The 27,952-nt window shown below is 52.1% G+C and overlaps 9 protein-coding genes across 9 annotated transcripts; 3 read left to right on the top strand and 6 right to left on the bottom strand.

The window, feature by feature from the left end:
- Window positions 1–315: 315 nt before the first annotated feature.
- On the top strand, window positions 316–3,132 carry BKA67DRAFT_516486 (vacuolar segregation subunit 7-domain-containing protein; the record flags this gene model as incomplete). The annotated part of the gene is made up of 1 exon (XM_046097814.1): window positions 316–3,132. The coding sequence occupies one exon, from the start codon at window positions 316–318 to the stop codon at window positions 3,130–3,132; it is 2,817 nt and encodes a 938-aa protein (XP_045959849.1).
- A 1,000-nt stretch (window positions 3,133–4,132) lies between these two features.
- Window positions 4,133–7,042, bottom strand: BKA67DRAFT_516466 (putative Pre-mRNA-splicing factor prp1; the record flags this gene model as incomplete). Its single annotated transcript, XM_046097813.1, has 2 exons — window positions 4,133–6,548; window positions 6,687–7,042. The coding sequence occupies 2 exons, from the start codon at window positions 7,040–7,042 to the stop codon at window positions 4,133–4,135; spliced, it is 2,772 nt and encodes a 923-aa protein (XP_045959848.1).
- Window positions 7,043–8,183: 1,141 nt separating this feature from the next.
- BKA67DRAFT_534499 (uncharacterized protein) lies at window positions 8,184–9,617 on the top strand (the record flags this gene model as incomplete). The annotated part of the gene is made up of 1 exon (XM_046099868.1): window positions 8,184–9,617. The coding sequence occupies one exon, from the start codon at window positions 8,184–8,186 to the stop codon at window positions 9,615–9,617; it is 1,434 nt and encodes a 477-aa protein (XP_045959847.1).
- A 160-nt stretch (window positions 9,618–9,777) lies between these two features.
- On the bottom strand, window positions 9,778–12,018 carry BKA67DRAFT_561157 (uncharacterized protein). The gene has a single exon (XM_046102509.1). The coding sequence runs from the start codon at window positions 11,717–11,719 to the stop codon at window positions 10,148–10,150; it is 1,572 nt and encodes a 523-aa protein (XP_045959846.1). The 5' UTR covers window positions 11,720–12,018; the 3' UTR covers window positions 9,778–10,147.
- Window positions 12,019–12,841: 823 nt separating this feature from the next.
- BKA67DRAFT_242376 (uncharacterized protein) lies at window positions 12,842–13,965 on the top strand. The gene is made up of 3 exons (XM_046095690.1): window positions 12,842–13,250; window positions 13,393–13,508; window positions 13,583–13,965. Exons 1-3 carry the CDS (start codon window positions 13,139–13,141, stop codon window positions 13,748–13,750), a joined length of 396 nt encoding a protein of 131 aa, XP_045959845.1. The 5' UTR covers window positions 12,842–13,138; the 3' UTR covers window positions 13,751–13,965.
- On the bottom strand, window positions 13,866–16,166 carry BKA67DRAFT_561134 (S-adenosyl-L-methionine-dependent methyltransferase). Its single transcript, XM_046102508.1, has 10 exons — window positions 15,876–16,166; window positions 15,768–15,804; window positions 15,560–15,698; window positions 15,287–15,400; window positions 15,132–15,230; window positions 15,025–15,072; window positions 14,862–14,924; window positions 14,737–14,810; window positions 14,264–14,680; window positions 13,866–14,098 (listed from the first exon to the last, which is right to left on the bottom strand). The coding sequence occupies exons 1-10, from the start codon at window positions 16,007–16,009 to the stop codon at window positions 14,033–14,035; spliced, it is 1,191 nt and encodes a 396-aa protein (XP_045959844.1). The 5' UTR covers window positions 16,010–16,166; the 3' UTR covers window positions 13,866–14,032.
- On the bottom strand, window positions 16,167–19,042 carry BKA67DRAFT_561129 (uncharacterized protein). The gene has a single exon (XM_046102507.1). The coding sequence runs from the start codon at window positions 18,950–18,952 to the stop codon at window positions 16,535–16,537; it is 2,418 nt and encodes an 805-aa protein (XP_045959843.1). The 5' UTR covers window positions 18,953–19,042; the 3' UTR covers window positions 16,167–16,534.
- A 749-nt stretch (window positions 19,043–19,791) lies between these two features.
- Window positions 19,792–21,701, bottom strand: BKA67DRAFT_515619 (phosphatase 2C-domain-containing protein; the record flags this gene model as incomplete). The annotated part of the gene is made up of 7 exons (XM_046097743.1): window positions 19,792–20,210; window positions 20,265–20,525; window positions 20,578–20,784; window positions 20,847–20,931; window positions 20,984–21,057; window positions 21,123–21,432; window positions 21,666–21,701. 7 exons carry the CDS (start codon window positions 21,699–21,701, stop codon window positions 19,792–19,794), a joined length of 1,392 nt encoding a protein of 463 aa, XP_045959842.1.
- Window positions 21,702–24,173: 2,472 nt separating this feature from the next.
- On the bottom strand, window positions 24,174–27,536 carry BKA67DRAFT_534493 (uncharacterized protein; the record flags this gene model as incomplete). The annotated part of the gene is made up of 1 exon (XM_046099867.1): window positions 24,174–27,536. One exon carries the CDS (start codon window positions 27,534–27,536, stop codon window positions 24,174–24,176), a length of 3,363 nt encoding a protein of 1,120 aa, XP_045959841.1.
- Between the last annotated feature and the right edge of the window lie 416 nt (window positions 27,537–27,952).

Here is a 27,952-nt window from a genome sequence, read left to right as displayed (position 1 = left end):
TTAAGGTTCCGGGCGCATGCAGAGAAATTGAAAACAGGACAGCCGTGTGACGACTAGTGGAAAGGACAAAGCTTGAAGTTGGCGGAATACATGCTTCACCACCAGCCATATACACGCCTCTAGAGCCCCGTGGTTCGGTTCTCCATTCGAATGCATCAGCATCACCGTCGACCCAACATGATCAGACGATATCAAACAATCGACAACTGTCCAAGCTAAAATCTCTTCTGGAAACACGTGGTATGCGCACCCTCGAAAGGTGACCCAACTGTTACATCCCTTACCACAACGAAGCTGGACGTCGCCTCGTTCGATATGGAGAGGTCCGGAACGCTGCCTCACCAGAGCAGCTCTGGCTTAGATGCCAGCATCTCGAGCTTGAACTCGGTCGACCAAGAGACATCCGCAACCTCAAGCGCAAACATCGACACACAGCCATCGCGGTGGACGTCAACGACGACTTCACTGGTGGCTTCGCCCTTTGCGTCGAGGGAACCTTCCCCAACGAGAACGTCCTATCCCAAGACCGGAAGAACAAGCCGCTCATCAACAACGAGATCGAGGAAAAATAGCAATACGAGCGTCCAGGACCCTAGCCCTTCGAGGTCGAGGTCTCATCTCCCACCGACATCCGCACCACGACAACAAATATCAGCCACCAACACTCCCACCTTACCACCGCCATCGGGGAAAGAGCCCGGACAACGCGCGCCACAGCCACAGAAGCCTTCTGTTGCCGCCGAAAGGTCGAGGGATACACCTAAGTGGCCTGTGTCGCCCCGACTGAAATCTCCACCACCAGCCCTGAATAGGCCAGCTATTCCGCTGTCATCTGGCAAGAGCGAGCGCGAGCCGCCTTTGATAAACGTACAAAGGGCAACCCCTTCACCGCATCCGCTGCCGTCGGAGCCCTCATCGCAGGCTCCCTCGGACACAGAAGGAGATGATGCTGCGAACCTCGAACCCGGTGTGAGAACACCGGTCAGAGGACCAAGTGGAGGTTCTTCGCAACTGGAAACTGTGCAGGAGGTCAGCCAGCCCAACACTCCTGGGCCGGATTTGGACATGGCTGTCGAGAAGCTGTCTCAAGCTAGCATGGCTGAAGGACAAGGACGCATGTTCAGACCAGACGATGCAGTCAACAAGACGCTCAAAAACCAGTCCGGCAGTAACAGCGAAAGTGGCAGCGACAGCGGAAGCGTAAAAATAAGTACGAGAAGATCCAGCGCCGCAGCCCCCTCACCGCTATTGCATACCAGACAATCGAGCTCGGCTCTGCGGTTTGGCGGTAAGGCGCCGCCGAGCGACATGTCGAAACACATCATGGTCGAAGAGGAGGAAGTCAGCTCAGGCCCACGCCTAGCATTGGGGTTAAACTCAGCGATCCAGGCAGTCAACGGCAGTTTGAAGGCCAAGCCCAGCACAGAGACGATACGGCCACGGAAGGATAAGAAGAAACCGACGAGGAAAGCAGCGTCGGTAGCTTCTGGCACTGGTGAGACCCCGACTCTTCTTGCAGCAAGACCAACGTCAGCACAGCTTCGGCATCAGCGCTCGATCAGGTCGATGTCTTCATCGATTCCTTGTCGTTCGCCGAAACAACCGAAGCACGGCCAAGGGCCGAACGTTGAAGAACCCATGTATTTGCGATCTCCTTCAAGGAAGGGATCGCGCACTCCAAGTTTGACTGCTCATGTGACCAATTTACTAATCGGAGGCCCTCGTCCAGCATCATCCAAGGCAGACATTTTCGAGGCCAAAGTTGCCAGCGCAGTCGAGGAGAACAACTCCTCCGACTCTGATGAAACCTTTGTCTATGACTCTAACCCACCGGACGCCCCCGACAGGCCACGCCGTTATCACTCCCGTACACCAAGTGCGACTTCCATGGTTAGTCAAGCCGACCGCGGTGGATTACGCCCGATACACACCATGCTAGATAGCGGCCCTGTCAACCCTGCTATCAAGAAGAGCATGAAGTTCGTCAACACCTACAATAGCAGCGGAGCGGACACCCTGACCGGTGACGACGACGGCAAAGGTACTGGGGGGCGTAGCAATGCCGGCTCAGCACGCGGCACCGGCAGACACCACCATCACGGCAACCGCTGGGGCCGTAATGGCAGCAGCACCCACCTCTCTCTTTTCGATAACGAGTCACCATTTCCTAATGCCGCACGGTCGAAGCTCTCTACCAACCAACCAAGACATCCATCTAATCCTCCTAGTCCTCGATTCGCCCATGGCCGCGGTGGGCTCCAGAACAGCAAACGTCAAATGGCCATGGTCGGTGGCTATGACCTAGATGATTCGGCCACAGCTGGAGCCGACGATGAACGTACCCCTCTACTTCAGTTAAATGGCAACCAATCCGTCAGGTCGAATCGGAGCAGACGCACCATGGTCAGAAGTCACAGTGACATAGAGGCTGGTCGTTATCGTTCTCGGCCATCGTTCTTAAATCGTTTCGCGAGTTGTTTAGTACTCACCATCATGTTGTTGCTGGTCATTATGGGTGCAGTCGGCTTCATGTTTGCCACGTCCCAACCCCTGACAGATATCGAACTCGTCAGCATTGGTAATGTGCTTGCAAGCGAGCAGGAATTAATGATGGACATTGTGGTCAAGGCACATAATCCCAACATAGTTGTTGTGTCGGTGGATGCAGCGGATCTTGAGGTTTTCGCGAAATCACCACATGCAGGTACTGATTCGGAATGGTGGCGACACCCTCAAGATGTAGAAATCCTGGATGATCCACCAAGTGACCCACCGGGCGACTTCCCCGAGGACGGGAAATCTCCAAATATGCGGCTTGGAAATATCATGGAACTTGACAGCCCTTTGAGCTTCGAGGGCTCCTTCTTCCAGTCTGGCAACTCCATGTCTTCTAGCGAGCTACGTCTGGTCCGCCCCGGCAACGGTACAGATGGCGGATCTGAACGTTGGGAACGTATACTGGAAGACGAGTTTACTCTGATCCTGAAGGGTGTACTCAAGTACACGTTGCCACTGAGTCAAAAAGTCAAGAGCGTCTCGATCTCAGGCAAGGCCACTGTCAAACCAAATTCGGCTAGCGATCCGGTTTTGAGGAAACCAAATGGGACCGACTTCGAAGTCGGGATCCTGTAGTCTGGCGGGTGACTCTGACCCGCCGCTTCATTTCTTTTGTGGATTTTCAATCCATAACGACCTTTTCTTCTTGATTAAATATTGAGCGAGTAAAGCATGGCATTTTCTGGAGCTTTGGCGTTTGGATCACAGCAAGCATTTGTTTCTGGTATTGCATGGAAAGAGAAAAAGAGACGGATGATATTCATTGCATCGCATCCCCCCCCCCCCCCCCCCCCCCCCCCCCTCCCCCCCCTTTTCGTGTGCGAAACCCAGCATTGCGAACACCAAAATTCTGGCAGCGGTAAATCAGTTTGGCGCGGCGCAAGAAAGACGATCTTGTTAAATATATTTATTTTTTTGGGATACAGGATTCTCGCATGGAAATTTGGACCCCACGGCCTCCACCATCAACCATCATCATTCATCATTCATCATTCAACATATTATTGATTACGAAACGACGTTCCCCCACCCCCATTACAGCGATACACATCTTCAACCCTCTAATCAAATGGAGACGGTCAAATGTTACTTTGGAGACTTGCTGCGATGATATGAGTAGGCGGAGTTGAAGCGTCCAAGAGAAGAATTAGACTTATGAAAGGTTACGGGGTTATTATTTCACGACGCAGACTCGGATGTGAACAGCCGAACTTGCATTTGCATAGGGAAATGGATAGGAGACAGGGGAAATGGAGTTTCGAAAAAGTGCATAGCCAAGTTTTAAAAAGAATGCATAATAATGAGAACCAATATAAGAAAATCGTGAAAATAAACGCCTGTGAGGATGTCTGCTATGCTGTGATAACCCTGAGAATTTGAAATGAAGCAGAATATTGTTCGTGATTTTTTGTTTCTTTTTTTCTTTTTTTTCTTTCTAGCTTGGGTAAAGTCGTTGATGTTTAGTTGCCCGCACGAGGAGGCACTACGCTAGACGCCCGAGCTTAGGTTTAACCATCATCTCAAGCATTTGATGTATTTCTCTAATACCCTATGCTATGTTTTTTCCCTGATGGCACTACCGCAATTCGGTAGCAACCGTTTTCAACACCTCCTCAGCACCCTTGCCAACGTTCTTGGGGTCCTTCGCAATCCTGGTCCAAGTCTCGCCATACCTCGGCTCGACACTGATACACTTGGACACGACCTCGTCTCTCTTCTCCTGCGTGCCGTGCTCCACCAGGAACTTGTAGTACCACGCCCACGTGTCGCCCAAGTCCGGGTCGCGGACGAGTGCCTTCTCGAACCAGTTTTGCGCCTTGTCAAGCCTGCGCTCGCCCCAGAAGATGCGCGCCACCGCCACGAGGAGCGTTGGGTCGTTGTCGACCTCCTTGATAGCTTCGAGGGCACGAGGTTTCCTTTGCGGGCGGGCAGTCAGGTGCCAGATCTTCTCAGACCACAGCGGGCCTTGGGCCGACTTGGGCACGTCGCGAAGAGCGCGTTCCATGAGTGTCTCGGCTTGCTTGACGTTGCCGGCGCGTCGCTCGATGCGGACGGATTCACACCAAAGCTCCGCGTTCTTGGGAACTGCCAACCTCGCGCGGTCGAGGACGGAACGGGCTTTAGGAAGTTGGCCAAGCTTCTCCTCGAGTCTGGAGTATAACAACCATAGCGGCACGGATTGGGGACACGCCTTCACACCTGTCGCATAAGCCTCGCGTGCTTGTAAAGGTTTGTCGAGCTCCGAGTCGTAGATCTGGCCCTTCATCATCCAGAGCTTGGGGAAAGCCGGGAAATGCTGCAGGGCCTGGTTCACGAGGTCTAGCGCAACGTCTGTATTGCCAAGCGTTCTCTCGAACGAGGCTGACTTCATCCAAACACGGTCGGTAGGAGCTTCGCTTCGAGCAGTCTCGAGTAGTTTACGTGCTTGGTCCACCTGGCCGTTCTCTGCTTCGAGCTTTACAGCTGCAAGCCAGATGTCCTCGTTGTTTGGGTTTTGCTTGAATGCACGACCAAGGACACGACGGGCGTTGTCGATTTCGCCAGCTTGCCATTTCTCCTTGGCGAGCATCATCCATAGGACTTCTGAGCGTGGACAAGCATTGACGGCCTTCTCCAGGACTTGCCACAACTCATCCTTGGTGCCGTGGTTACGCTCCAGGTCAGCCGCAGCAAGCCAAAGGGTCTTGCTCGTCGGGAAGATTCGCAGTGCGTAGGCATATATCGCACGGGCGGTCACATACATGCCTCTATTAATGCTGCTGCGTGCATCTTCCATCCAGGTGTCTTTTCTATCGTCATCTTCGTCCAGGCTCCAACCGAGTGTCTCTTGTACGATGAGACCACAGGTAATGACGGCACCTTCTTGCTCACATTTCTCGGCCTCGGTGATCCATTCCTCGCGTTTCGGCATGGCTGATTCCTTGGCCAAGATCTGGACGGCACGCTTCATGACGTTCAGCTTGTGCGCATTGCCCAATTGCTCTTGCAGCCTAGCAGCTGCGATCCAGATTTCGTGTGATGTTGGGCAGCTCTTTCGAGCCTTGTTCAGGACCTTTTGGGCGTTTTCGGGAGTTTCTAGTCTCGCGAGCGCTAGCCACAGGTCGACGGATAGAGGTATCAGCTCAGTAGCCTTAGCAAGCAAGAGACGGGCATCTTCTTCGTCCTCCTCCAGGTTCACGGCTTCTTTCCATAGAGCCTCTGATTCGGGAATGTGATCTAGCGCATGGCGAATTACTCGCTTTTTGCTCCTTGCGTCAGTCTCCAACTTCATAGCTTCTACCCATAGCCTCACGGAACGGTTGTTCTTCTGGATAGCCTGGGCAGCGATGATTTTGGCATTGTGCTTGTCGTTCAGACGGATACTCTCAAGCCAGACATCCTCGTTCTTTGGACATTGCTGGCACCCCCGGGCGATCAGATTACGCGCCGCAACGATCTTGCCGGCCAGCTCCTCCAAACGCGCAGCAGCGATCCACCCTGGGCCATTCGTAGGGTTCGTTTTGATAACCGAGTCCAAGAGCTCTCGTACACGATTGACATCACTGACTTGCGGTGCTCCCTCGGGCAAAGACGACTTGGCGAGACTGGTAAGATATCCCTTCGGATCGATACTCGTCGAGCTTCCTGACTGTGAGGCTTGGTCAAGACGAACTTGCAGCACCTTGTCTCTTGCTTCTCCAATCTTGGCAAAATCGGTCATGGTGCCGTCCTGGCCATCCTTCGTCGAGGTCTCGGCGCCGTCGGCGACCGTTGTTCCTAGTTCTCCGGCGTTGCTAGCTGCTGCTAATACGCTGTCGGGCACAGCATAGAAGCGTTGTCTTCGGGCCTCTCGAGCTCGTCTGTTCTTGCCGGTGAGATCGCCAACCTCAGGCAAGCTGGCCCACTCCTCATCGGTAACGGCACCGAGGGCGCGCTTCAGGTCGACAAACTGCTGCTGGATCTTGGGGTTGTTGCGTTCGTATTCTTCTTGTTCTGCTTTCTCGCGTGCCTCCCTGTTCGAGATATGGTCGGTAATCTGTTCATCTATCTTGGGATAAATGGTGAACCAGTTGTTGGAAGACAATGGGACAGGGGGTTGAGGGTTAAGGGTTGAGGGCTGAGGGTAAGGAGAAAAGGGGAGGGGGACCAACCTTCTAATCTTTCGTCTTCTGTCCATCTTCTCGTCTACCTCACGGTAAATGCGATCGGCCTCGTCGTCGTCCTTGTCGTAGACGCCACCAGCGAACAGCCCCACTTCGTTGTCGGGATCTTGGTATCTCTCCTGGGCGCCGTCGTTGTCGTCGTCGTCCTTCTTTCCGCCGGCGGCATCGCCAAAGCCCAGGGCGGCAGCCCTCTTGGCGAGGGCCTCCTTGATCTGATCCTCGGAAGGGCCTTCGCGGGCGGGCCCCAAATCCGATCGTGTCGTGAAGCCAGTGGCACCACGTCCGAGACCAGCCACGTAGTTCTCGGGCGCGGGCATGCTCAGGAAATCGCGTCGGGTGGTCATGTTGTCTAGCTGCCTGCGCACTCTGCGCGACTATCCCAGGGGTGGTTTGCGACTGCTGTGAGATGTTGCGAGCTTCTCTGACAGCTCTCCCCGGCAGCTCTCCTGACGCAAGCGAGCACGCGCCTGTACTTTGCGCTTGTTGTTGTTGGTGTTGCTGCTGCTATGGGCCGCTAGCTTACGATAACGAGACAGATGCGCAGGCTGTGAGGGGCCTCGCGAGAATGTGCAGCGACAGAAATGAAGCGTCGTCTACGTCGAGCTTGAACTTTTGAAGCTCTGGATCTGATGGGCTTGATGCATCTGGCTGCCTACCTACCGACCGTGGGCACTACTTAAGTTACTTTAACCTAGTAGTTGCTGTCAGGACTCCGCAATGGAAAGGGAAATACAGTGGAGCATCTGTGGCTGAAAATGCAGCCATGAGCCACCGATAAGCTGATAAGCTATCGCCGCAACTTTGCAGTCTTGTCCTTGCCCGAGGCGCAACAGATCAGATCAGATCAAGAGACGGGCCGCGGCTTGGTAGTCAGTCGCCTTGGGGCAGAAGATCTACACAGGTTAGTAAGTCCAGCTCGTAAGCCTGCATACCGTTTCGTAAACGCTCAGGCTTGGCTCTTTGGTAGCCGGCAGAGGCTGTCAAGAGATGCCTTCTGAGCTTCCCCATACGGCAAGCGCTAGTCCGTCTATAGTAGAGGCTTTAGCAGCTCAGTGCCTCGGATAGCCGCTATTCCTGCAGTATTTCTCTTGTAAAGCACAACTTTCTACGGGCCTGTAACACGCTGTACGGAGGCCCTGGCATCGCCTTAACCCTCAAATAGAAGCTCTCCAATTCGCGAAACCCCCCCTCTGCCCCTCTACCCCTCGGCCCCTCCATCCCTGAGGTGACCCCTTCCCTTCCCTTCAGATGCCCCGCACCCTGCTCACGCGATTATCAAATCGCCAGCTCTCGATAATATCATCCAAGCCTTCGTTCCCTCTTATAGTCCCCACTGCTTCCTTCCGCACAGCCTCTAGGAGATCATACTCTCCCATCTCTTCTTCCCCTCGCCATCTCCAGACTCGACCAACTCGGGCCTCAACACAACACGCCAGAACCTATCTCACGCCCGCCGTCAAAGCCCACCAGGCCCGCAAGCTCAACATGGCGCCTCAACTCGACGGCTACTTCGCCGAGGTCGACAAGCTCTCCGGTCACTTCATCGACCGTCTCGCCGAGGCCGTCGCCATCCCCTCCATCTCCTCCGATGCTGCCCGCCGTCCCGACGTCGTCCGTATGGGCGAGTGGCTGGCCGATCAGCTGAAGACCCTTGGCGCCAGCGTCGAGTTGCGACCCCTCGGAAAGCAGCCCGACAACCCCGAACTGGACCTGCCCCCCGTCGTCCTCGCCAGATACGGCGACGATAAGAGCAAGAGGACCATCCTGGTATATGGGCACTACGACGTCCAGCCTGCCGAGAAGAGCGACGGCTGGGCAACCGAGCCCTTCACCCTGACCGTCGGCGAGGATGGGCGCATGTTCGGGCGCGGAAGCACTGACGACAAGGGCCCCGTTCTGGGCTGGTTGAACGCCATCGAGGCCCACCAGAAGGCCGGCGTTGACTTCCCCGTCAACCTGCTCATGTGCTTCGAGGGTATGGAGGAGTACGGCTCCGAGGGTCTGGAGGAGCTCATCGTGCAGGAGGGCAAGAACTACTTCAAGGACGCCGAGGCAGTCTGCATCTCGGACAACTACTGGCTGGGCACAGAGAAGCCGTGCTTGACGTACGGACTGAGAGGATGCAACTACTACAGCGTCGAGATCTCGGGTCCTGGTGCCGATCTGCACTCCGGCGTCTTCGGTGGCACGGCACAAGAACCCATGACCGATCTGGTCAGAGTCCTTGGTAGCTTGGTGGACACGAACGGCAAGATCCAGATTCCTGGCATCATGGACCAGGTTGCCCCCGTGACATCGGAGGAGGAGAGCTTGTACGACAACATCAGCTTCACCATGGAAAACCTGCACGAGTCCCTCGGCTCCAAGACGACAATCTTCGAGGACAAGAAGTCCACCCTCATGGGCAGGTGGCGATACCCTTCGCTGTCCGTGCATGGTGTCGAGGGTGCCTTCTCTGCCCCCGGAGCCAAGACCGTCATCCCCGCCAAGGTGATCGGCAAGTTCTCCATCCGTACCGTGCCCAACATGGAGATCGAGCAGACCAACGAGGCCGTCTACAAGTATGTCAAGGACGTCTTCGCCAAGCTGGGCTCCAAGAACACCCTCAAGGTCTACGCCCAGCACACCGGAAAGTGGTGGGTCGCCAGCCCCAACCACTGGAACTTCCGCTCCGCCAGTAAGGCCGTCGAGCGCGTCTTCGGTGTCCAGCCCGACTTCACGCGCGAGGGCGGCTCCATCCCCGTCACCTTGACCTTCGAGCAGGCCACCGGCAAGAACGTCCTGCTCCTCCCCATGGGCAGCTCGACCGACGGTGCGCACTCGATCAACGAGAAGCTCGACAAGAGGAACTACATCGAGGGCATCAAGCTTTTGGGCGCGTACCTGCACTACGTAGCCGAGGAGGAGAAGAGCGACTAAGAGGCTTCCTATCAGAAATAGTGTAAATATACCAAGACTTGAGCCAGACGAAAAGTCTGTCGCGCATGACGAACAAAGGCATTTTGATGAGCCGCCCCCCTCCGAAACGTGTAGACTTGTTAAATGTTCACAAACACGTGTGTTGGAGAAACGAGATCACGTGGTAAATGGTAATATGTAATATATGTGTGTATGTGAATGCTGAAATCAAAAACGCTTCGTCATGCGATGATGTATTCTATACTCCTTGACTCCCCAAAAACCCGCATTAAGAGTAATATAATACGCACCGCCACCTTACCATCCAACAAAAGAAGAGAAAAGAAAGAAGAAGAGGCTTCAAATCTTTGGACGGGCACTTCCATAATTTTCCTCATGTGACCTGTAGGTATAATCCCGTATGTTGTTGCAGCGACTTGGGGAATACAAAAAATTAAGATAAAAATGAACGCCCCATTGTAGTATGCCTATATCAGTGGTTATGCAAAAGGGGGGGTCTTTTTTTCTTCTCGCGTATAAGAAAAGCCGGGTCATGATGGCGGCAGCTCCTCCTTGTTGGCCCCTATCCCACCACTCCTGTCGATGCCGCTCCAGCCCTCCTTCCAGCCTTTATCGTCGTCCACGGCACCCGCCGCCTCGCCGCCTTCGGCCATGCCTTTGACATCGCTCCAATACTCGAGCCGGCGCACCTCCTCGTCTGCGTGCTTGATGGCGGCGGCCAGGTTCTCGGCCGTCTCTCCTAGCTTCCTGCGCTCCTCCTCTGTCTCCGGCTCCCGGGGTATGCTCGGGTGAGGCTTCTTGGCCGACTCGTCATCGCCTTCAGATGCCTCCAGCGTCTTGATGCGCATTGTCGGCGGTTTGGGCTCTGGGTTGGGATTGTCCGCAGACGAGGCGGACATCTTCTGCTTCTGGTACGCATGGCCGTCGTGGACCTCCATCAGCCTCGTCAGCAGGAGTCTCCTACTCGCCTGGAACATGAAGATGGACATGATCTCGTGCATGTGGTCCTGCAGGTGGAGCAAGTTATCCGTGCTGTGCTCGATATAGTTCTGCACGGCGTCGAGTTTCTCGCGGTCGATCCTCGACTTCCTGAGCATGCCCATGAGTGTGTCGATGTCTTGTATCTCGATCTTCTGCTCCAGTCCATCATCCTCGGGCTCAAGTAAGCTGGTGTGTTTACTCGCTACATCTCCCACGCTACTGCCCTGCCTGGAATGCATCTTGGCTGTAGGTGAGCCGACAGTGAAGTACTCAGGGTTTAAGAGATGCGGGTCGTTTGCCTGATATCCGATGCCTTTCTTTATCCGTTGCCTAGTCCAAGCCCTGCGTCTGACGAAGCTGTTGTACCATTTCGGCCCATGCCAGCTGAACTTCTTGCTGAACATGAAGCTGTATTCCCAGCCGTCGTGGTCGGCGTCGATCTCATCATCATGGTTGACACGCCAGCTTGGCCATGACCACTCCCAACTTGGGTCCGGCACCTGAGCCGTCCTGATGTCAGTCGGCGATGGTCTATGTATCGCGTTTGTCCAGGGCGGCGGGTCGAGATTTCCCAAAGCCGCGCCTGAGAATAGGGGGATACCGCAAAGGAAGCCCCCGCGCTCGTTTTCATACAAGATGTCGATGGCTGTCTCGGGCGATTTGGGGCGGCGCGGGTGTTTCTTCACCTGCTTCAACGAGGAAACCCGTGAGATGTGAACCCCATTCTGCGGTGGTGGTTGTTGTTGTTGTTCTGCAGAGTCGGACGGGCCAGGTTCCTCGGCGGCGGGCGTGCTGGGCTGAACGGTGGGAGTACGAGGTCTGTCGACCGTGCTCCCGTGACGTTCCTCCTCATGTGAGGCGTGCCCGTTCCGAGGCTGGTCTTGTTCCTCTTCGATCCTCCCGATTGGCGCGGCGCCGTCTCTGAGAGGGGCCTGACTGTCGGAAGACGCCAGAGCGGGCTGGTCCAGGATAGTATTGCCATCGCCATCGTCGCCCTCCGGGGTCGGAGATGGTGCTCGACCGACCTGTTTCGCGGCCGAGCGGTCGACGAGATTTATCTCATGGTCGATATCAGATTCTTTCAGAGGGGGCACGCGTCGTGAGGAGCGGCGATTGGGCATGGTTCGATTGTCCGGGGATCCTTATGGTATTGTCACCGTCCTCAGCATACTGCGTCTACATACGTCTCGGCCGTGTAGGCGATCGGGAGCTTAGACGCGGGCCATAGATCGGAGGAGCCAGAAAGTTAGAACTTGCACAGCGGAGCAACAAGACACTTGCGAACCCCGTCTACCTGTGCTAACTACTAGCTCGGAATCTTCTTCTGCGACGAGCACTGGAATAAAGTATTCAGAATGCATTGCATAGTGAAATTTGGCAGGTCAACCCAATACGATAGTGTGGTTTGCATGGACCGCCAGCCGCACGCTAAATTCTCAAGGCAGGTGCACTATCAAGTTTATGACGCTCTGCGAAGGGAGCTATCCCTTCTTTAGCCGCCTTCGTCATCTCCCAGCCGTAAGCTTGGCGCGCCCTGGAGTTGGTTCAATCTGGGTTTGGGTTCTCTTCCGGTCCGGTCAAGTTGGACGAGCTTGGGAAACCAGCCCGCATGATAAAACCACTGTCCAAACTGCCGTATGCAGGTATAAATATATTCAGAGTTGGAGTGTTGAGGGAATGAACTCCAGTGCGTCTTTGCCGCGTAGTTGTCTTTGAGATCCAACTATGTGTTGATGTTCTATGTGCAGCCATCAGCATCAGCATCCATTTCTCAAGGGCGCGTTACTGGTTGCACCACGGTAAACTGCTCCGTAACAGAAAAAGAATCGAGCTTACACACAGCAATGGACCCCCCCAATGATGCAATACCTACCACGGCTTTTTCATGTGTCGGCGTGCAGCTGGAAATGATTTCCCATCAAGGATCAGGCATCTTCGGGCGCTAGGAGCCACGGATGGGTCCACTGGAGCCATAGGGGCTAGAACGCTGCAGTCGTGACAGTGCTTTCAGTCCCTCTCTGCCTGTTGGCCTCCGTGTAACTGTAGCGAGCCCAAGCTCCCCCCATCTTGGAAAGACTGGGGCGGAGGGTACCTCCTTTCCCCGCATTATCCAGCACATACGTCATGTATCTCTCGATTGCCGTGTGCTTTTCGCGAGAAAGCTTTCTGAACGTCGAGCCTGTCCATGCATACGTCAATTCGCTCCGTGTCAGCCAACCAGAAGCCGTGGATTGGATCGGGAGGGACGAGGGAAGCTTCTCGCTGTCACAGGTAGGGAAAAGAGAGCGGGCTGGGCATGGCTTTTATTATTACTTGGCTGGGTTACGTGACAGGAAACAAAATGCAACGACACCTTATTTAATCCGTGCTCCCCCTCCCCCCCTCAGGACTTCCTCTGGCGTGACCTCATTCGATTACCTCGCACAGCCCAAAACAAAAAAAACCACATAGCTTCCCCTTCCAAGCTCCATCGCGAACCAACCCATAGACTCCAAGTCTTACCACAATCAAACGTCCATCCAGCATACACATCACACACAATGTCTCGATCCAGAGCTCCCCTCGTCCTCGGTCTCACTGCCGCCGGTGGTGTCGGATACTACCTTTACAGTGCTGGCGGTAACCCCAAGGCCGCCCAGAAGGCAGCTGAAGGTAAGTTACCATTGCCCGCATTTGCTACAGTCAATGGATGAGCCCGGCGATGGGTAGTTTTGCAATCCTCTCGGGACAGGGATCCGAACAAAACGACTTGACGCTCGGAAGAATATCAACAACTAACATGTTCCGTTTGTAGCCGATGCGCACAAGGCTTCCAGCAAGATCAGGGGCGAGCTCCCGGGTCGCGGCCAGGAAGCCCAGAAGCGAGCTGAGCAGTACGCCTCTGAGGCCGGCGCCAAGGTCGACAGTGCTGTAAGTTTGATTCATTCGACCTCCCCAACTTCAGCTCTCGCCGGGATGTATTTGATCTGACACACACGCTGCAGGTCGCAAAGACAGAAGCCGAGTTCGCCAAGGCCAAGGCCGACGCCGAGGCATACGCAAAGGACGTCAAGGCCAGCACACTGAAGAAGGTGGACCAGTTCGACCACAAGGTCGAGGCTGAGGCCGCCAAGGCGAAGAGCGGCATCTCGAGCTGGTTTGGCGGCAAATAAGGAAGAAAGGTGTCTTATGTCAATATGAAAGACAACGACATGTGTAGTACTATGATCACGGAATGATGACGAATACGGCGTTCATCTTGTTTAGTAATGGGTTCAGGAATTGTGTCTAATAATGACTTGGTATCAACAACGATCTATATACCCCCGCCGAGCAAAATCTTTTGTTGTAAATGTGATGTGAACTCCAAAACTCCAGTTGCTCCTTTTCTCTTTTGTCCTCCCTCTGACCTTGGAACGCCTTCTGGAAAATGAAACGCTGTCCCCGTCCACAGGTTAAGAGAAGTGGATGTTTTCCTGGTTGAAAGCATGTAGCAATCTCAGGAAATCGTTTTCGTCACACTAACGAGGTTAAGAGTCAGCAGTTGCGTCTTGAATAGTTTGGTAGGCCTTCTGGACTATAGTGAGACAGCCGTCAGGAGTTCAGTTGCCTTTGATAGACAACGTTGAGCCTCCGTAGGCATGCTGGAAAAGGTGGCAATTAAATTCGGGTATTGCTTTGCTTACCTTGCCTGAACGCTGATCTGCCAGGTTCGTATCATCCTCCAAAACCTTTCGGATCTTCTCGCGGATGAGAGCGTTGACTTTGCTTCTGGGCCTTTTCGACAGGGTTTTCGGCATTGAGCTCGATGCCTGCTTCAGCTCTTGGAAGAAAGATAGCGTATCCTCTTCGCCGGCGGCACCGTCCATGTCCATGCTTCCGAAGGCCTCGACATCTTCGTCGCCTGCGCTAGGTTCTACGTTCTCGTCAAGGTCCATGTCCTCATCATCGACGCCTTCGATGGTGCCTTCTTCGAGCGGAATGTCGTTCATCGAACAAAAGAGTCGGTAGTTACGTTCGATCATGGCTAGGACTTCCTTCGTTCCTAACCAACTGCTTCTGAGCGTCTTGTTGCGTCTATTGAAGCATACACGAAGCATTCCCTGGTGACTGACGTTAGCTCGTCGAAAGTTTCTCGGCGGTTTTGGAACCGACGCACATCCCATTCTTCAAAAGACACATTTGGACGATCGTGGCCAGTCTTGGGTTCGATCTTGACAACAGATGATTCAACTTGTAGTGGGTTAGTAATTTCTATAGTCTGGTGATCATGATCTAACATACCTTGGGGCGGTGGGTTAAAGTTCTTCTTGCCAACCTTCAATATATGTGTTATCCGAGCCCAGACTGGTTGCAGAAGATAGGTTAGCGTTTTCCTTAATCTCACCAACAGGCAGCGTTTCCTCAACAATGCCAAGAATGAGCACGCAAATGTATGTTGGCTTACACTGTGCGTTGACCGAAAGTCTGCAATACAACGGGTCGCCGGGCTTCGCTAAATACCGTGTTAATCACAAGATTGCAACATGGAATTTCGTGGACGTTGGTACTAACCTGTCAGTCTCAGAGCGAACTCTCTTTGGAACATTAAAACGCTGGTCCTCGGTGGGTTGGGAAGACTAAGCAGTTTGAAGACGAGAGGGCTTGAGATTTCTATAACACCATTTAGCCTTCTGATTGCAGTCCTGGTTCACCCGGAGTTGACTGACGATATGGTGTATTGCTGATGCACACATCAAATGCCGGCAGTTTGTCGTTGGGCAGTTTGATGACGTCGCCCATAAGTACCTCAAGTTTTCGTTGCTCGGGTGTACCCTGGACACCTAAACATTCGGCATCAGTAATTACATCTTTGGGATTGTTTGGCGCGTCTCGTAAGCAACAAGAGTTGTAGTGGGAGGGAGCAACAAGGAGCACTGCGGCCGACGTATGTTCTGGTGACATGTTTCAAAGGACATAGAATGACTTTGGAGAAATCTCACGTTTTGTCACCTCGGCCGCCATACGGGGATCAACCTCAACGGCAATCACTTTCTTGGCCTTTTCAAGAATTTTGACAGTAAGATTGCCAGTACCCGGACCGATTTCAAGCACGGTATCTGTGGGCTTCAAGTTCGCTTTCTGTTGTAACGCCAGAGGTCAGCATCGCTCTGGTCAGGCGGCTCGAGGTGGCCTCCCGGGATTGCGTACCTGCACGATCGCCTCGGCTACACCCGGATTTTTCAGGCTGGTTGTTTACTCGTGTCAATATACGGTCTGCCATGTCATACGAAATCCGACGGGTGGAAGCATTCGTACATGTGCTGTCCGTAGGATGATGTGTTGAACTTGAAGATGTTGTTCCCGGCTTTGGCCTTGCCGCCCTTGCCTGGCCGCTCATATGGTGTGCTTGATGCGCCACCATGCTTCGTGGTTTTGTTTGCCTTGCCCATGTTGACTTTTTGCAGCTCTCTTTATTGGAAGACCAAGCTCTCAGAGGGAGAACCAGTCGTTCGTATTAGGGTCGAGGGAAAAGAACGGAACCGCGGTCGTGTTCGTGTCGTTATTCGGTAAGTATTGAGGAAGAATAAGAGGGGCAGAGAGTCCCGCTACGAGTTGGAGTTTTTGGTGTTGAAGGTTGACAGAAAGTTTATAGTGGGGCAGACGGTATCTATCGACGATAAGCTTATCAGATTGCCGCGCGCTTGATAACATAGCGTCGAGACTCCAAGCAGCACTCAGCATGGCCTTGAGCAATTCTGCGACCGTTTTTCGAGCTGAGCATGGAAACATTTGACGCCTCACGGGAAAGTAGTTCAATTTAATAAATGACATGGGTATATGTTTGTCGGCTATGTTACATCTACACAAACGCCAGTGCCTTAAAAATATTTATGCCAATGCAACCTCCAATGCCTTTATGTAATGCAATCCTTAGTTTACAAAAGACGAGCCCTTCATAACCGAGGGCGTGCCGTCTATACGAGATACAATTTACTTTCTTTGTTTTCTCTAGAGGAACCACCACTTGGTTCTGGCGTCCTTTTCGTCGCCGGGGCCACCAGCGATAGCCGTCTATACTCCCGACGCCTCAGTGGGATATCTACCATCAGCTGCTCCCTCATAGACGCTGTCATCGGGTCGCCTTCCTTGATCTTCGCGTGTAGCTTTCGGTCTGTCTCGTATGCCTCGACAAGCTTAGCACCGAAAGAATGAGTCGGCTTGAAGAGATGAGCTTTGGCTCCATGCCATCTGGCGATAGTTGCCCCCAGAGTATTTGTGTGCTGCGAGCGCAGTAGAGTGAGCGCAGCTTCCCCAACGATCGGGCCTTCCCACATCTTGAGCATCGACATGCGACCCAGATCTTTGTCTTGCCTCAGAAATTTGTGTATATCATGTTTCATCTTGGAGCTGGCCTGTCTATCGAAGCTGGCGTAATGCCAAATCACACTAATCATGTTAGGGCTCCTGGTCTTCCACGCAATTCGAAAGAGCATATCGTAGGTATCTTCGTCGAAAATAGTTGCTGCAGGCCATCTAGTCTGAAACATCCGGATTGTCTCCAAAATTTGCCGAGTGCTTCTGTTGTGGGTGATGATGGCATTCAAGGTGATGGCATTGGGCACTGTACGTCGGGAGTCGTGAACCAGATTTAGCAGCTCGTCAATCATGCCGTGCTTGCCATGTCTACCCAGCATATCCACGAGCCTGTTCAGCGTAGGCTGGTTAAGCCACATCATCCCATGAAGGTCGTCTTGGTGTTCGACAAATTCCTTCATCGGTCGTGTTTGCTTGATGAAATTCTCAAGTTCGAAAGGGGCCATATGTCGACCTGCCTTGACAACTGCTGACTGGATTCGATCTAGTCCTTTCTTGCGCATCTTGCCTAGTATGTAACGTTTTGCATCGATCTCTTCCACAAGCGTTAACAATGAGATCCATGATTCGCTATCAGCATGGAGATTCTTCCTCGCCATCATTTTCAACATGGCATCAAAGCCATCCAGATCCCCTGATATTGCAGAGCCTCTCAGGAAAAGGTTACAAATTCTCGTATCCAAGGGCAAGTTGTGGATTTCAGCTTGGTTGAAGATGGCTCGCGCGGCTGGTCTGAAAGCGAGCTTCCTGTCCTGGATGTATGCCAATGCCATGGCCAAACCGTTCGGAGTCAGAGATTTTCGAGCTTGTTCATCATTGAAGATGTCCATTAGCGATGACACAACGATATGCTGATGGTCGGAATGATCCTTATACAACGAGGCCTTCAAGTCGGATGGTACCACCCCGTACACGAGAAGTGCTATGTAGGCCTCGACCGAAGCCCGTGTCCAAATAGTAGGTCTAGGGATTTGGTCGGCCCTTCGAGTCAATCTATATTGCCTTCGATTTTGGAGTTGAAAGACCGAGGGTGTTTGTTCTCTTGTCAGGGTAAGAACACGATCGTCAGATTGTGTCTCCTTCGTAGCCGTGTGTTTAATAGGAAAATCCCCGGAACTGGTCTCCCCCAGTGGCAACAGTTTCACAGAATTTAGATCATTCCGCTGCTGCTGCCATAGGTCGCGAAGCATGCCTTGGGAGTCACTGTCCAAAACTCTGACAGCCATGATATGACCTGACGTCTTGAGTAAGTCTAGCAAAGCCATACGAACGGAATGTGCCGAGCCGGTCAAGGTCAAATGCAGGGTTCCTTCAGAGTTGTCCACATGATCGACACGGACGAGAGCTCGTGTGCTTTGTTGCAACTGTCCAGGTTCGGCAGTAGGTCCTCGTGGCAATAGTTTCCGTACCTCGTGCGCAGCTCCTTTACCAACTGTGACCTTGAAATCGAAAATAGACCCAAACTTGGGAGTGACCTTCGACAAAAAGCTCACGACGCTTCGCCAATCGACACCAAGCTTTTCTTCTCTCTCCCGTGCATATGCCCAGAGATCCTGTATCGCTTTGCTGCGATAACTCTTTCGAACACTCCTCACAACCTCATGCTTGCTGGGATACCACTGCACCGGCTTAACAAGTACGGGGTTCATGCTATCGGTGCTTGCCCTTTGCTTCACGACGCTCCGCAAGACCGAGCGCCGTACTGCAGAAGGCGAGGCATTGATGACCGTGACGTCGCTTGGTTCCTCGGGTATTGCAGGCAGTTCGACTGGCTTGGGGGGAACTTTGCGAACGATACTGGGCGGCTCGATAAGCTCGTCAGCCTTGGTCGTTTCGCTCGTCTCGACTGGACTGTTCGACCGAGTCGACTTAGTGGCTTGAGTTGATTCCCATCGCATTTGCCGGGTTCTTGGGTTGAGGGGGAGAATTCGAGGAAGATCCCTGGGACTCAGGGAGAGCCCACTGGCGGCTGAGGCACAGGCATGAGCTCTCCATACAGTTTTGACTCCCAGGGACATGAGCTATGAATAAAGCATTTCTTGAGGAAGTTTAGAGGCCTCTAAGTAAAAGTGGCCGATATTGGCTTTGGTCGCGATTTACAATGGTGCTTAACGGGCATGTCCCCAAAAATTTCCAACAACGGCGTGTCGCAGTAAGGGACGTCGGCGAAATCGGTGGATTAGCCCCGACTATGACGGCATGCAGCTGCTGCCAGCTGATTGTCCTTACTTCGATGCCCGGACAGAATGCGATTTCACAATGAGCATCGTCGTCGAGGAAATATGCTGGACATAAAACAACCGAGGTAATGTTCACAGCATGATATACAGAAGATGATACACGTTTCACATCAATGCCACCGCATGTGTAGGCTGGGCCGTAATTTGCCTTCAAATAGTGCTGCCACTGGGTGTGTCATAGGAAATATTGCAATTCCATCGAAATCATGTGCTTCTACCCCCGATCTGGAAACAGGATCCGGCGCTGGTCCGCTATCACATTCGGCCACGGTTCTTTTCAATTGAGCCCTTCAACCTCGTTCGTTCAGTCGTCAATACGAAGTCTCTTAAGTATCATAATAGCAGCAGCCGTCCTGAGTCCTCGCCTGTCATGCCCCAATCTCATGCGATCCCCGCATGCTTGAAATCAAGTCTTGGTCTTTCAACCGTGCCGTACACGCTCTTCTCTAACAAACGAGTCAGAATGTCCACTGCAAAGTCACACCTTGACCGCGTCTAGTTGCTTCCTAGTAGGGATATGGGATAAAACAGATCAATGTCATTCCATGCATGAATGGAAACCAAAATGTTCAATGCGGAACTCGCTGCTGTAGTAAACATAGTTCCAGTCTCTCCGGCTACTCCTTTGACTCGGTCTTCTCTTCCGTCTTCGACTCCTCCTTGGTCTCGGTCTTGGCTGTCTCTTCCTTGGGGGTATCATTGCTTGTAGCATCCGTTTTCGACTCGGTGGCGGTATTCGACTTCTTCTCTCGGGGCGGGGGAGAGGGTGCTCTTGGGGGAGGGCCGGCGCTGTTCTCGCCTTCATCTCCTGCTGATGACTTGGAGACTTGGCTAGCGAGATCCTTGTCCTCCTCAGCGTTGTCGAACATCTCCGTGTCGTCCGAGTCTGTCAGGACCTCAGTGCCATCGCCAAGGAAGATGATACGACCCTTGTACCCACCAATACCAAAAGGCTTCGATTGCTTATCCATATCCACATCATAGCCACTGTCGCTGTCGTCAAAGTTGTGGTGGACGCCCGGACCCCGGAATTCGGCTGAGTCCCACAGTCAGTTCTGCTCCGTTGACTCGGACTTCTGAGATTGCATACCGTATTCCGGAGGGGCGCAAGGGCCGTCACCCTTGGAGACGCGATTGGCGACCTCTTCATACCAAGCGTCCTTGCTCTTTCCACGGAGGAGTCCAATGACGATCATGGTCATGTTGTCGCAACCAACACCACCCGTCTCGGAGTTGGAGGCTAGGCAGTTGTCCATCATGTTCTCGCAGATCTTCTCCAACTCCTGCTTCGCGGCGATGCCTCTGCGAACAAACTCGACTACAGCCTGGGACGACTGGCAATCCCAGATACCTGGAAACATGTCAACTAGCATTCAAATTTGGGGGTCAAAAACAATCCCTACCGTCACATGCAATGACCAAGAACTCATCATCGTCGCTCAGCTCATGCACAACGACATCTGGGTAAGCCGTAACAATTTGCTGCTCAGGGGCAAGCTCGGCGCTCTTCTTAAATTCGAAGTCGCCAATGGCACGCGACAAGGCGAGGTTGCCATTGACACGACCAAAGTCGACAAATCCGCCGGCAGCAGTTATACGTGCCTTCTCGCCTGTTGTGGTGATATATGGGTCAGTAGGGCAGACAGCGTGCCAGAGATCCGAGTAAACCAACCTTCATTCTGTGGCTTGTGGTCAAATGACAAGGGCTTAGCGCGGCCTTTGACGCCCAAAACACTTCGCGAGTCACCAGCGTTTGCCTGCTGTTGTTTAGTAACCATTTCATATCGAATGGCGGCGGCGGGTACGAACAATGTAGATCTTGTCGTCCGTGATGAGACCAACACAGGCGGTACAGCCTGATACCTCCTCCTCGTACTTGGGGTCTACGATCGTGTTAGCCTCGCCGTCCTTCTGCGATAACGCTGGCACTGCTGGCATTGTGACATACCACTCAAAATGGCCCGATCGGTGGCTAAGAAGCAGTCCTTGAGAGCCTGCTCGTAGTTGCCGGCCTTGAAAGTATCCTGTTTTACCAGGATATCGTCGATGTGCTCGCCAGCATATTGCGCTACTTTATCACCTCCATGTCCATCAAAGACACCGAAGAAGGATAGTCTCGAGGGGTGCGACTTTGCGTCGTCGCTGTCGGGCTTCAGTAGGTCTAACATGGTGCAGTGGGCATCCTCCATGCTGATACGCCATCCCTGCATGGCGGATACACCATAGAGTAGGCGTTCATCCTGGCCTTTGGCAGACGCCTAAAAAAGAAAGAGATTGACATGTCAGCAGTCAGTCTTCATGAGTGTATATAGATGTATATGGGTTGCGGGCAGAGAAATTGTGGCGATGTGTAATTTTTCTTCCGCAGAATAGGCTGCGCGTATGGGGGCATGGTTCACTGATGTCATATGCCACGACGGTCGACGGGCAGACTTGATCAAAAGCAGGCGGCAGGATCGCAGATGGTAGCAAAGCATGAATGAATAATTACCTTGTCGACGACAGGCTCCGAAAGTGTTTGACCCATGGTGTCAAGACTGTAGACCGCGGCGCGTGGGCAGCGGGATCGTCTTGGGAATGGGGAGGTGAGGAGGGGTTGAGGTTGAGGTTGGTCGTCAGGCTTGCAGTTGCAGTTGCAGGTGCAGGTTCAGTTGCTAGGTTCGAAATTTTCCAACGCGCGGGATGTTTGGTAAAATGGTGGGTGGTGCGGAAGGGAGCGCTTCAGTAGAGTACTAAAAACCGCAGACGGGAGACAAGACAGCCAAATGTGTTGCTACAGTATGCCAAATGTGTGTGGTGGGATGCGGCAAGATTGAGGTCTCTCTCCAAGTAGAAAACGGATGGGCCAGGACGGTGGACCAGACCCGGGCAGAGCAGAACGAGAACAATCCAAGGCGGGGTTATGCTCCCTCAAAAACCACCCGACTGTGATGGCTAAGGTAGTGAGTGATTGAGTGGACGAGTGGACTAGGCTGGGCTGGCTGGGCTGGCTGGTTGATGACGGGATCGGGGTCCGGTTTTGGGATCGGTGCCTTTCGTAAGATTGCTCCCTTGTTATCAATTTGGGGAAGAGGCGAAAACCAAAATCAAAAAGAAAAGAAGAGAAACCGTCGCCCCAGGTGGACAGTCTCTGCTGTGAAAGAATACAGTATTGGAGGAAGGGTACCTGCACCGACAGCAGTGTACAGTAAGAGTTTGGCCGAGAGAAAAGAGAATATATTTGGGAGGTGCGCGTTTCCACCAGCTCTACTACTGTACGACTCTACATAGTACTGTAGGTGCAAAGTGTGATGTGATCATAGGTTGCGCGTGCGGGCAGTAACGTTAGGTGGCACTGGCAATCAAAAGGGTTTACAGATTTCGCTGTACTGTAATAAGCCAGCCCAAATATCTCTGAAGTCTACGGGGTTGTCAATGAGACCTCCAAGATGGTGGAACACAATGGCAACTTAGACACAATGAACAAACTCCACCACTACTTATCACATGAACGTGAACGTGAACAAGGGCAAGTAATACCGTTGCTCATGCGTGCATGCTTGGGACATCTTCAATGCATTATAATTCATTAAACAAGGATGCTTACAACAGGCAGTAGAGTAACTCTAGAATAGAAACAGAAATAATGCTCGGGCCTTCATCGGCTTTTGAAATACGTTACCGTTGGTTCAGTCTCCGTCAGACCTAGAACCTGATGAGTGCTAGACTGACAGTCACACAATGGTACATTCAAATCTCATTCCCATCAACATTGGGACAGGTAGCGTGTCCACTATCGTAGGAATACCATCCCCCATACCATGCAAACTACCTCTTACAGTATGTATACAGCCTGCAGCGCAACCTAGAGCATGACGAATTATGACGGGAAATGTAGAGACAAGAATCCTGCCCAGTTTGGAAACAAAAAGCTTCGTCAAGCTTTATGATCTACATGGTTTCTTGCACACACGTCACGGAATAGTTTGCTAAAACCTGGGGAAATCGTGGTTTGGGGAAGAGAGAAGGCGGCATCGCCTGGTCCGTGAGCTGGTCCACGTTTGCGACTCCCGTCTAGGGCACCTCTCGAGTCAGAACAAAGGCTGCTTTATTCATCTCTATAAAACAATACATCAGGCTGAATTTCCTTGTTCTCTGCATTTCCTCTGATACCTTTCGTCGAGGCGTGCCCTTCTGATGTGCTTTGCCTCACCATTGGCGCCAGAAATTTCTTCAGAATGGATCAGCTTTCGAACGGTCCAGCCGGCCAGGCTGGGAGATCTGACCCATAAGAAGTAAGTCGCTGCAAAGAGCTGCATCACATGGGCAGTGGCTGGCCACCCGTTTGTTTCTGTTTACCACGACGAAAGTTCCAGATGTATCTCGATTGATAATGTTGTACTTCCTAGCAAAGTCACACTGACTCTGAAAGCCGGACGACCCCTATCAAGGAGCACTCTAACCTGAGAAACTTTGGGAGTCGAACCACCGCAAGTACGATTTTCCATTCGTACATCCGTACAAGCGAGCAAGGTAAGCCCTCCGAAAACAAATAACAGCAGACCAACGTTTCTTTTGCCACATTTCGATATCCACTTGCTACAGGAAGGATTTCAACGGAATCGTTACATGAGAAAATCTATGATTCACCGATTCCGAACCATATTGTTTTTGGGAGCCGACAATTTGGGGCTACGCAAACACCAACCTCAATATAAAAGAACAAAGGAGTGCAGTACCATTCGTAACTCTGATCATGTACCTCAGTCAAATCCAGGCCACATGTGGCTGCTGTTGACTCGTAAGGATATTTTGTAGATATTGTCAGTATCATAAGTGGATCGATTAAACCAATATGTCATTTATACTGTTTCTCCAACAGCCATTAAAATAGCTCATAAATCTACCAAACCTGACAGCATCTTCAGTCCCACCAAACAACAATTAAATATAAAACTTTTAGTTTATGCGCCATCCGCCCATATCGCAAGCCCTTTTTACAATTTGAACTCCTATCTGTCTAGATAAAGGCTGGCAGGCTTCCCGAGGAGCTCCCACAGAACTCTGCTCCCGGCGTACTCTCCGGTCTCAGATCTTCCCAGCCATCATCCATCTCAGCGTACTCACTTTTGTTGACCCTGATGCTCGTGACGCTTGTGTTAGTTTTATGCCGTGTCACATTACTCCAACTTCCCCCTGGTGCACTGCCGCTGGACTTATTTGGCAAATCCGCTAACGGGGCTCGCGCAGGATTCTGTACTGGTATCTTTGGCAATGGTCTATTAGTTGTGTGCGCCCACGTTGGGTCTGGCTTCGACATCTTGTTCTTGAAGTCGTTCAGAGCCTGCTGCTCCCGTGTCCGCGACCGCCCGTCATGCGAGGTTTCTCCTCTTCGCGGTATGCTCAAGGAAGGCACAGTGCCGTCCCTATCGGGTGGGCCATTGAGAGCCCTGGACTGGCGTTTATCGGTTGGCTTGTTCCTCCTTTGGTTTTTGCCTGGTGTGACTGGTGTCGGTGGAGAAGCGTTGACGGGAAACCGAGTTGCTGCGCGAGAGGTTACAGGACCAATTTGGCTACCTGTGTTTTGCGGTTTGGGCCAGAGCTCGGGCAACATGAGATTATGGGAGCTTCCCTCATTCCAGTTCAATGCATTTTTATTCTCCTTGTCTGAACAATGTGTCAGGATGGGACTCGCTGATTTTCGAGCTGTGATCATTGACTTCAAAGAGTCGCGGCCAGATCTTATCATGTCCTTGTATTCAATACCCAGCGAGTCTCGTGTAATCCTTTTCCACGACGAATCGCTATCGCGGTCATCCTTTGTGGCGAGCGGGAAAGAGCGTGGGGGTCCAAAGAGCGGCTCCATGGACAATTTGACCGACAGATTAACTGGTAGACCAAAATGCTTTGGCGAGTTCACAAGAGACCCACCACCGAACAAGGTACTGGAATCGTCTGTCCGACGACTGATCTGCCGCATCTCGCCTGTATGGCTGGGAATATGAATGACAGTGGGGCGAGATGACCTTCTACCTATTGTCAGGTCATTACCAGCCCTGCTACTCAAGATGCTGGTCCGTGTAGTCTGAGAAGTCGAGGAACTCATGTTGCTTTTACGTTTATACTCCTCCAGCAGGCCAGTAGGACTTGCTCGTTTCCACGCGTTCGAAACTCTCGTACTAGTAGTGCGCGATCTCGACGTTTGTGGCCGTTGTATGCCAAGACCTGCGGCGCCGGCAGAAGTTGAGTCATCCGAGCTCGCTGGCGATCTTGTGTTGATGTTGGCATCGTCAGCCGAGTCTGTGCCAACAGCTATGTAAGCAAACTCAGGCGTTGTCTGTATGCTAAATGGCTCGTGGGGCACTGGCAAACTCAGCCCAGGTACCGATGGGGTAATTAGAGAGTGCCTGAAGGATTGCGGTCCGGCTGCGCTTATCACCAATGCAGGGATGGCACCGTGGATGTGGTGCTCATCAGTGCTGGTGGTTACGTTTGATAAGAGGCTCGTTCCATCCACCCTTTCCATTTCCGAAGAGCCTCGACTGGGAGGAGTTCTCTGCGGAGTACGTTGACCTGCATGGATTTGTCGCGGTAAGCTTCGACTCGCGAGCCATGACTCTCGAGTCTCTCGCACTTCAGAGTCGCTCAGTGACCTTCTGAAACCGGAGGCGTCAGAATTCATGGCATATGGCACGTTGTTATTTCGGAGACTGGCGGTTGAAAATGAATTCCGGAGTCTGGATGGTGCCCCTGGGACAAAACTACCACTATTTGTCCTTGTTCTCGTACTAGCGTACCCAATATCAAGCATGTCATGAACACCTCCCTCGAGACTACTTGTGTCATGTTTGATGAAACTTCCTGGTATTGGTGCGGACACTTCTGGAATATGTTCTTCTTCGCGCTGTTGCTGCCGTTTCCTTAAACAGCAAAGCCCAAGAAGGATGACTACAACGCAAAGTAATATCAGCGGTATGAGTACAGCAAGAAGGACTGTTCTCTTCGAAGAGTTTGATATGTTAGAATTGGCGGCAGGCGGGTTAGTACCTATTGGAGTTAATGCCGAAGTTGACGGGAGTGTTGAACTAGACCGCGAAAGAGACGGAATCAAGTTGGCTGCAGCAACTTGAATTATCAAGGTGCCTGAGTCTGTCTTTTGGCTATTTTTTGATTTCGCTGTTATATGAATGCCAATCCTGAAATCATTTATTGATATCGGAACAATGCCTAACAACTCCAGTGTTGAGGAGTCAATTTGTATCCACGGTGCCTGTGACTGATTCTCGATCTGCAACTGAACATCCGATGGGTCCTGAAGGTACGGCTTTACATCGAATAATATATTGGCGCCGGACGATACATTGAGAGTAGGAAGTTCTGAGCGAAAGATGTCGGTCTCGAGCCCAATATACAATGTGACGTTCAAGTTGTCAAAATGAACATCTGTGATAGATACAGTAATATTGATGGACTTCGCTGTTAGGCCTGGCGTTCCGCTGAACTCCCACGTTGCTGTATCAAACTGTAACCAGTCCGGTAACTTATCTGTTGTGATCGAATTCACATCGGTACGCTTAAGCGGGGCATCATCAATCTTGAGGATACTTGATAGGCCGCTGTACTCAAAGAGTGTTCCTTGAATCGCATTGAGCACGACTTGGACAGGATCAGCTGTCAGCTCGTGGTTACCGACAATTATAGAGAATGGCACAGAAATGGATGAAAAGCCCGTAACATCCGAAGCCACAAGCTGAATATCAAAACTGTGAGGCGGTTGGAGCAATGATTCAAAAGTTGGTGTTCTGCCGGAGAATAATATCCCGTCCGCCTCGAAGCTTATCCAGGAGGGAAGGGGGGCATTATTTTCGGATACCGCGTAGTAATTCAGTCCATCTTCACTGAACGTATTCTCATCAAATGAAAAGTAGAAGTCCTTTGAAGGTTCCAGTATGATAGACGATGGTGCTGAATATGATCCAAATGTCCATATCTGATCTGAAAGAGGTATCTTGATTCCGGGCGCAGGGTTTCGCGACACAACCAAGGTGGAGTTCACCGTAATAGAACCATCCTTATCTTCTGCCGTAATTGCTATCGGTATACCAACAACAACTCCAGACGCGATATCCTGGCCGGAAGGTGTTCCATAGAGCCGCCTGTTGTTGCTGTCAAGTGATAACCATTCAGGAGAATCGACCAAAAAGTAGGATATTGTATGTGGCGAAGAAAATGTTAGAGGCGAGAAGACGAACGAGAACGGCTCTGATATACGGGCAACAGGGGGTAATTGTGAATTGATCGGGAAGTAGCTGACAGGCGCGGTGATCGCAGGTTTCGCGCATAACAATATCATAATAGGGCTAGGTGCCCACCTCTTCAACATGATGAAGTCGATAACATAGCATAAGAGAGAGGAAAGCGCGGAAAGCGCGAAGAGGCCTAATGAGTGACTGAAGATCTGATCATATCACTATATGATGAAACAAGAGAAGAAAACAAAAACGACGGTGGTTGAGTACATGCATGGAAATGGCGAGTTGTGTGGACTAGAGTTTAACCTTACCAAAACTTACGAGCCGTGTCTCTTCACTACAGGAATAGCTACTGCAGAACTCACGAGCGTGTAAAGTGGCTGACCACACAGACAGGTCAACTATAACGGTTGCGTCGTGCTTCACTGGGTCCCTATGGAATTTCAATGTCTTGCCACGCGTTGCCCTGGCATTGCTCGAAGAACAAGGCTGGTGGGAATGATCAAATTCCATGAGCAGTTTCGGACAAGGGATGATCACGAGCGTT

This window comes from Truncatella angustata, assembly GCF_020726525.1.
Source record: "Truncatella angustata strain MPI-SDFR-AT-0073 chromosome Unknown BKA67scaffold_3, whole genome shotgun sequence".
NCBI lineage: Eukaryota > Fungi > Ascomycota > Sordariomycetes > Amphisphaeriales > Sporocadaceae > Truncatella > Truncatella angustata.
Note: the sequence above shows the minus strand (reverse complement) of the source record. Positions and strands in the feature narration are given on the sequence as shown.